This window comes from Nicotiana sylvestris, chromosome 3 (genome assembly GCF_000393655.2).
Source record: "Nicotiana sylvestris chromosome 3, ASM39365v2, whole genome shotgun sequence".
NCBI classification, from domain to species: domain Eukaryota; kingdom Viridiplantae; phylum Streptophyta; class Magnoliopsida; order Solanales; family Solanaceae; genus Nicotiana; species Nicotiana sylvestris.
The window spans coordinates 142760462-142769673 of NC_091059.1; the positions used below are offsets into that span (position 1 = coordinate 142760462).

At 44.1% G+C, this 9212-nt stretch overlaps 1 protein-coding gene across 1 annotated transcript; it reads left to right on the forward strand.

Moving 5' to 3' along the window:
- Positions 1–8611: 8611 nt before the first annotated feature.
- On the forward strand, positions 8612–8956 carry LOC138888109 (uncharacterized). Its single transcript, XM_070169922.1, has one exon. It carries the CDS (start codon positions 8612–8614, stop codon positions 8954–8956), a length of 345 nt encoding a protein of 114 aa, XP_070026023.1.
- Positions 8957–9212: the final 256 nt, after the last annotated feature.

Genomic DNA, 9212 nt, shown 5'->3' on the forward strand with positions numbered 1-9212 from the left:
CTCGTACTCTCACGAGTCCATACATAACAAGAACACTGAAATCAGAGTCCAATTGGCCCCTCAAATCCTCATTTAAAGGTCTCTTAAACTCAAGCCCTAATTAACCATTTTCCCCAAATTTCTCACCACTAATTAGGTCTTTAATCACATAAAATGAGTTCTGAAGTCAAGGATGTTACCTCCAAGTGATTTCCCTTTGTTTTCCTCAAGAATTTCTCTCAAAGGCTTCAAACCCGGATGAAAATGGTGAAAGCATCCCTCAAATTCGCGAAGGCAACTATTTATATGTTCTACCCAGCGATTTTCGCATCTGTGGTCATGGGACCGCATCTGCGGAACTAATATCGCATCTACGACTTTTCACTTAAATGGAAATTTTTCCACATCTGCGACTCCCAATCCGCAGATGCGGTACCGCTTCTGCGGAAAAATAACTGCATCTGCGGTTCCTGCTGAAGAGACCATAATCTGCTTTTGCGGCCTATTAGCTGCTTTTGCGGCGTCGCATCTACGGTACCCAAACCGCAGATGCGAAAATACCAGAAGCATCAAAGAAAGGCAGCTGCAACATTTCCTCAAACTTCCCGTTAACCATCCGAAATCACCCCAAGGCCCCCGGGACCTCAACCAAAGGCATCAACATATCCTAAAACCTCATTCAAACTTGTACCAATCTTTAAAACACTTCAAACAACACCAAATCAATCAAAACATATCGGATTTAAGCCTAAGTTTCAAAAATCTCCCAAATTCAGCTTTTGATCAAAAATCCAACCAAACCACCTCCGAATGACCTGAAATTTTGCACACACATCCAAAATGACATAAAGGAACTACTGCAACTCTCAGAATTCTATTCCAACCCTCGGATCAAAATCTCAATATCGAACCGGAAACTTCCAAAATTCAACTTTCGGCATTTCAAGCCTACATTAACTACGAACCTCCAAAACATAATCCGAACACGCTCATAACCCCAAAATCACCCAACGGAGCTAACGGAACCATCGGATTTCCATTCCGAGACCGTCTTCACACTGTTCCGACTATGGTCAACTTTCCAATACTTAAGCTCTCATTTAGGGACTAAGTGTCCCAAAACTCTCCGAAATTCAAAACCAAACATCCCGGCAAATTGAATTAGCAGAAATAAACTTGGGGAAAGAATTTAATAGGGGATCGGGGCGTTAATTCTTAAGACGACTGACCGGGTCGTCACAAAATATTGTTCCTTCTTGTACAAAGATAATATACCAAATCAGGGCAGAATCACTTTGATTGCATTCGACACCGCTTCCGCGGAAAATTGTAATAAATACAAGTATGTAATTAGTATATAAATACAAATTAAAAAGGCAAAAAATGACCTAGTTGTCACAACTTGGGCTTTAGCTCGCCTGGCAGTTGCTTTCTGTAACGACCCGGCAGGTCGTTTTAAGAATTAACATCCTGATCCCCTATTAATTGCTTTTCTCATGTTTGTTTCTGCTATTGTAAGTTGTCGGGAGGATTCGTTTTCAGTTTCGGAGTGTTTTTGGGACACTTAGTCCCTAAATGAAAACTTAAGCTTTAGAATTTGGACCATAGTCAGAACAGTGTGAAGACAGCCTCGAAATGGAATTCTGTCAATTCTGTTAGCTCCGTTGGGTTATTTCAGGCTTAGGGGCATGTCCGGATTGTGTTTTGAGGGTCCGTAGCTTATTTAGGCTTGAAATACTGAAAGTTGAATTTTTAAATTTTTCGGATCGATAGTGAAATTTTGATATCGGGGTCGGAATTTGATCCCGAAAGTTAGAATAGCTCTGCAATATTAAATGTGACTTATGTGCAAAATTTGGGGTTAATCGGACTTGGTTTGGTTGGCTTCGGCATCGATTGTAGGATTCTTGAAATTTCAAGTTCTTTAGGCTTGGATTGGAGGGCGATTCATGGTTCTATCATTATTTGATGTGATTCGAGGGTTGGTCTAAGTTCATATGATGTTTTAGGATTGGTTGGCATGTTTGGTTGGGGTCTCGAGGGGGCCCTCAGGTGAGTTTCGGATGCTTAACAGATTGGATTTGGACTTAGGCAAAAGCTGAGGTTGTTGAACCTGTCATAACCGCACCTACGTGTGTGGGACGGTAGGTGTGGCACTACAGAAGCGGTTTGGGAACCGCATGTGCGGTCTAAGGCTTGAGTGGGGTTGGTCGCAGATGCGGCCCAAGGACCGCAGAAGCGAACCGCATCTGTGACTAAGTGGGCGCAATTGCAAAATTTTGGACGTTTAATGAAATATCGTAGGTGCGGGTTATTTGCCGTAGAAGCGGGACCGCAGGTGCAGTCCCATGATCGCAGAAGCGGAAATCGCTAGGTAGAAAAAGAGAAAATCGAGGGTTTGAGTTCATAAGTTGAAAAATCGATTTGGAGCTCGGTAGAGGGCGATTTCCGGAGGGATTTTGAAGAAGGAAGATTGGGTAATAAATCCTAACTCTAATTTGGTTCTAATACATTAATCTATTGTTAGTTTTATCGTTTAATTTCGGGATTTGGATGAAAATTGCGGAAAAGTTGAGAAAAGTTCTTAGGCCTGGTTTTGGGGTTTTGATCAAGATTTTTGTATCGGGTTGGAATAATTTTGGTATGGTTAGACTCGTGAGTGAATGGGCTTTTGCTATTTCCTTGCCTTAGCTTTGATTTCTTTAGCTAAATTAGTTTTTTGTAGTTGTATTTACGTTACGATATTAATTTGATTAGATTTAGGCCACTCGGAGTTGGATAATCGTGGCAAAGGCATGATTTCGGATTGATTTTGAGCTGGTTTGAGGTAAGTCACTTGCCTAACCTTGTGTGGGGGAACTCCTCTTAGGATTTTGGTATTGTTGTTATATGAGTGCTATGTACGTGAGGTGACAAGGGCGTACACGTGTTAATTTTTGGAAATTCCTATTTTTATTAAGTAAATATCTGTGTTTTCTTGTAATTGAGTAATACTTGTACTTGAAGCTTTTTGTTTAGCTCAAGAAAATCATGCTTATGTGTTCTAATTGTCTTACCTGCTTTAACTGCTTACTTGTGATCTGTGCAGCATGTCTAGAGTAGAATTCCTGTTTATCTTCGAATAGAACAGTAGATTCTTTCTTGATACCGTTGTTTGTTTACTTTGGGACTACGGATCAGTATTCCGGGAGATCCCCCTACACATTTATATTTGGGACTACGGGATGACACCCGAGAGATTCCTCTGTACTGGATATTTACTTTGGGACCATTGATTGGTATTTTGGGAGATCCTCTGCACTTTTACATTTGGGACTACGGGACGATATCCTGGGAGATCCCCCATTGCTATCTATGTGTACTGAGTTACATTCTCTCTGTGATTTTGTTCTCTATAACTGTTAGTGCTTTAATTATATTGCCATATTTCGTACTATTTACCTTGTTTTATGTATATAACCAGTAGGGCCCCGACCTTCCTCTTCATTACTCGACCGAGGTTAGGCTTGGTACTTACTGGATACCGTTGTGATGTACTCATGCCCCTTTTCTACACATGTTTTTCGTGTACAGATCCAGGTTCTTTGGCTCAGCCATACTATTAGTGAGGTGAGGCGATTCTCAGAGACTTCGAGGTATATCTGTCGTGTCCGCAGACGGAGGAGTCCCTCTTTATTCTCTCTTTTAGCTATAGACCTTCTGTAATTACTTTGTTTAGACTTCCGGATTTAGACATTATGTATTTCCTGTAGTTTGTGATTCATGAGATTCCGGGTTTTGGGAGTGTTAGTATTGATCGAGAGTGTTGTTATTGTATATGTTGAGTGGCATCATAAAATTTTCTACCATATTACCCGTAAATTGCTAGTTTTGTATCTTTGTTTCCTTTTTCCACAAATTGTTAGGGTTACCTAGTCGAAGAGACTAGGTGCCGTCGCGACAGTTCATGGAGGAAGAACTTGGGTTGTGACAAGTTGGTATCAGAGCTCTAGGTTCATAGGAGTCATGAATCACAAGCCGGTGTATTAGAGTCTCGCGGATCGGTAGGAAGACGTTTGTACTTATCTACAGGAGGCCATGTAACTGTTAGGAAAATTCTACTTCATTTGATTTCCTTGTCGTGCGAGATTTTTTATATCAAAATTCTAAATTTCTATCTTCTATTCTCTCATAGATAGGGAGGACACGTACTATCGGAGATGACCAGGCACCCGCGCCCCCTGCTAGAGCCGTCAGAGGTTGGGGCCAGGGTAAAGGCCGAGGATGCGTATGTGGTACAGCCATAGCACCTTCGCGAGCTGCCATAGAGGACCCACCAGCAGCTCCAGCTGGAGTCCAAGCACCTAATACGCCTATTGCTGCTACTATTCTAGCTCTTCAGGAGACCCTTGCACAGTTCGTGAGCATGTACACTACTCTAGCTCAGGCAGGGTTGATTCCCCTTGCTGCATCCACATCTCAGGCCGGGGGAGGAGTACACACTCCTGCCACCCGCACTCCTGAGTAGCAGGTCTAGGTTGATAAGATCTCAGAGGTTATACCGGTACCGCCTGTGGCCCAGTTCAGCCCGAGGATAGGGCAGCAGCTTCTGAGGATGAGTAGAGGAGGCTTGAGAGGTCCAAAAAGTACAAGCCTCCTGTATTCAGTGGTCTAGCATCAGATGATGCTCTGGGATTTCTGGAGGAGTGTTATTGGTTATCCTCCGTAGTATGGGTATATCAGGATCGAGTGGGGTTTCTTTCACTGCATTCCAGTCGAGGAGCAGCTTATCAGTAGGGGCATACTTTTGAGTTAGACAGTCCAGCGGAGGCGGCAACCCTTATATGGACTCAATTTTCAGATATGTTCTTGAAGGAGTACATTCCTCAAAGCCTCAAGGACACATGGCGCATAAATTTTGAGTATTTGCGCCAGGGTACTATGATTGTTTCGGAGTATGCTGTCTATTTCACTAACTTCGCTAGGCATGCACCAGCCTTGGTTTCTACAGTTCGTGAGAGAGTTTGCCGATTTATTGAGGGGCTCATTCCCAGCATCAGGTCTAGCATGGCCTGGGAGATGGATATTTCTTATCAGCAGGTGGTGAGCATTGCTAGGAGAGTTGAGGGTATGCATGCTCGGGATAGAGAGGAAAGGGAGGCCAAGAGGTCTCGAGAGTCGGGCCATTATTCTGGTGCCCGTGCTCCAGTTGTAGTTCATTATGGTAAGGGTTATATGAGTCGCCCCATTCATTCAGCTCTTCTAACAGCCAGTGGTATTCCAGCTCCTCCTAGACCTCAGGAGCCTTATTACGCACCTCCAGTATCTAGTGCGCCTCCTACACGGGGTGCTTTTAGTGGTCAGTCCAGTAGACTTGGCCTGAGCCAGTCACAGTCGCAGCGTCCTCTAAGAGCTTGTTTCGAGTGTGGCGATACACGCCATATGGTGAGGGATTACCCCAGACTTAGGAGGGGTGCACCTTCACAGACTTCTCAGCCACATCGTGTCCCATAGAGTTCCCATTCTATGGTTACGGCACCAGTTGCTACCCCGCCTACTCAGCCAGCTAGAGGTGGAGGTCGGGGAGATATAGGTCAATCTAGAGGGGGAGGCCAGGCCATATATTATGCCCTTCCTACCCGTACCAAGGTTGTTGCCTCCAATTCTGTCATCACAGGTATTGTCCTGGTTTGTCATAGAGATGCATCAGTTTTATTTGATCCAGGCTCCACTTATTCTTATGTGTCTTCTTATTTTGCCCCACATTATTCTTATGGGCGTATCTCGAGATTCTTTGAGTTACCCTATTTATCTTTCTACTATTGTGGGAGGTTCTCTTGTTGTGGACCGCATTTACCGATCGTATTTGATGGCTCTTAGTGATTTTGAGACCAGAGCTAATTTATTATTGCTCAGCATGGTAGCTTTCGATGTTATCTTAGACATGACTAGTTGTTGCCCTATTATGCTATTCTTGATTGTCACGCCAAAACCTTGGCGTTGGCTATGCCAGGTGTACCACGAGTAGAGTGGAGGAGTACTTTAGATCACACTCCCAGTAGAGTTATTTCTTTCCTTGAGGCTCAGCGAATGGTTGAGAAGGGGTATGACGCGTATCTAGCCTATGTGAGAGATGTCAGTATTAATACCCCTATAGTTGATTCATTCCCTGTAATATGGTATTTCCCTGATGTGTTTCCAGCTGATCTTCCAGGTATGCCACCCGACAGAGATATTGATTTCAGTATTGATTTGTTGTTGGGCACTCAGCTCATTTCTATTCCTCCGTATCGTATGGCTCCTGAGTTGAAGGAGTTGAAGGATCAGTTACAGGAATTGCTTGATAAGGGTTTTATTCGGCCAAGTTTATCACCTTGGGATTCTCCTGTCTTGTTTGTAAAGAAAAAGGATGGTTCTATGCATATGTGCATTGACTATCGCCAGTTGAACAAAGTTACAGTGAAAAACCGGTATCTTTTGCCTCGTATTGATGATCTGTTTGACCAGTTACAGGGTGCACGAGTGTTTTCAAAGATTGACTTGCGTTCAGGTTACCATTAGTTGAAGATTTGAGAGCCAGATATCCCGTAGACTGCTTTTAGGACTCGGTATGGTCATTACGAGTCCCTTGTTACGTCATTTGGGCTGACCAATGCCCCAGCAGCCTTCACGCATTTGATGCACAGTGTGTTCTGACCATATCTTGACTCGTTCGTCATTGTCTTTATTGATAACATTCTGGTATACTCTCAGAGTCGGGAAGATCACGAACAACACCTGAGGATAGTGCTTCAGACCTTGAGAGAAAATAAATTATACGCAAAGTTCTCAAAATGTGAGTTTTGGTTGGATTCTGTGGCATTCTTGGGTCACGTAGTATCGAGTGAGGGGATAAAGATAGACCCGAAGAAAGTAGAAGCAGTGCAAAGTTCGCCCAGACCCTCCTCAGCTACAGAGGTCCACAGTTTTCTTGGCTTGGCAGGTTATTACCGTTGATTTGTTGAGGGATTTTCATCTATTGCAGCACCTATGACTAGACTGACCCAGAAGGGTGCTCCGTTTCAGTGGATGGAAGAGTGTGAGGAAAACTTCCAGAAGCTCAAGACAACTTTGACTACAGCCCCAGTTTTGATATTGCCTATAGGTTCGGTGTCTTATACTGTCTATTGTGATGCCTCGAGGATTGGTCTTGGAGCGGTATTGATGTAGGACGGTAGGGTGATTGCCTATGTGTCCGGACAGTTGAAGGTACATGAGAAGAAATATCTTATCCATGATCTCGAGTTAGTTGCTATTGTTCACGCCTTAAAGATCTAGCGTCATTATTTGTACGGTGTTTCTTGTGAGATCTATACAGATCACTGGAGTTTGCAGCATCTGCTCAAGCAGAAGGATATCAATTTGTGCTAGAGGAGGTGGTTAGAGCTGCTGAAGGACTATGATATCACTATCTTGTATCACCCAAGCAAGGCTAATGTGGTGGCTGATGCTTTGAGTCACTGGGTAGAGAGTTTGGGGAGTTTGGCTTATTTACCAGTACCGAAGAGGCCCCTGGCAATGGATGTTCAGGCCTTAGCCAGCTAGTTTGTGAGATTGGATCTTTCGGAGCCTAGTTGGGTTCTAGCTTGCATGATTTCTCGGTCTTCCTTGTTTGATCGTATCAGAGAGAGTCAGTATGATGACCCTCACTTGCTCGTCCTCAAGGACAAGGTTCTGCATGGTGATGCTAGAGATGTGACTATTGATGATGACGGGGTATTGAGGATGCAGGGTCGCGTATGTGTGCCTAATGTTGATAGGCTTCGGGAGTTGATTTTAGAGGAGGCCCATAGTTCGCTGTATTTCATCCATCCGGGTGCCGCAAAGATGTACCAAGATTTGAGGCAACACTATTGGTGGAGGCGTATGAAGAAAGATATAGTTGGGTTTGTAGCTCGGTGCCTCAATTGTCAGCAGGTAAAGTATGAGCACCATAGGCCGGGTGGTTTGCTTCAGCAGATAGAGACTCCGGAGTAGAAGTGGGAGCAGATCACCATGGACTTCATAGTTGGACTCCTACGGACTTTGAGGAAGTTTGATGTCATTTGGGTGATTGTGGATCGGCTGACCAAGTTCGTTGCATTTCATTCCTGTGTGTACTACCTATTCTTCATAGCAGTTGGTGGAGATTTATATCAGGGGGATTGTTCGTCTGCATAGTATTCCAGTTTATATCATTTCAGATAGAGGTACACAGTTCACATTACGGTTCTGCAGGGCCGTACATCATAAGTTGGGTACTCGGGTGGAGTTGAGCACAACATTTCACCCCTAGATGGATGGACAGTCTGAGTGTACTATTCAGATTCTTGAGGATATGCTTCGTGCTTGTGTGATGGAGTTTGGAGGTTCTTGGGATCAGTTCTTGCCACTGGCGGAGTTTGCCTACAACAATAGTTATCAGTCCAGCATTCAGATGGCACTGTATGAGTTCTTGTATGGTAGGCAGTGTAGATCCCCGGTGGGTTGGTTTGAGCCGGGTGAGGCTAGATTATTGGGCACAGACTTGGTTTAGGATGCCTTGGAGAAGGTTAAGGTGATTCAGGATAGACTTCACACAGCCCAGTCCAGACAGAAGAGTTATGCGTACCTGAAGGTTCGTGATGTTTCCTATATGGTTGGAGAGCGGGACTTGCTTCGGGTTTCGCCTATGAAAGGCGTTATGAGATTTAGGAAGAAGGAGAAATTGAGTCTAAGGTTTATTGGTCCTTTTGAGATATTGAGGCATGTTGGGGAGGTTGCCTACGAGCTTGCCTTACCTCCCAGCTTGGCAGGAGTTCATTCGGTATTTCATGTTTCGATGCTTCGGAAGTATCACAGTGACTCGTTGCATGTGTTGGATTTCAGTTCAGTCCAATTGGATAAGGATCTATCTTATGTTGAGGAGCCAGTGGCGATATTGGACAGGCAAGTTCGAAATTTGAGGTCAAAGAACATTGCATCAGTGAAGGTTCATTAGCGGGGTAAGTCGGTCGAGGAGGCGACTTAAGAGACCGAGTAGGATATGTGCAGTCGTTACCCTCATCTTTTCACTACTTCAGGTATGTCTCTATGCTCGTTCAAGGAGGAGCGAATGTTTTAAGAGGGGGGGATGTAATGACTCGACCGGTTATTTAAGAATTAACACCATGATCCCCTATTAACTGCTTCCCCTGTGTTTGTTCTGCTATTATGAGTTGTCGGGAGGATTCGTTTTGAGTTTCAGAGTGTTTTGG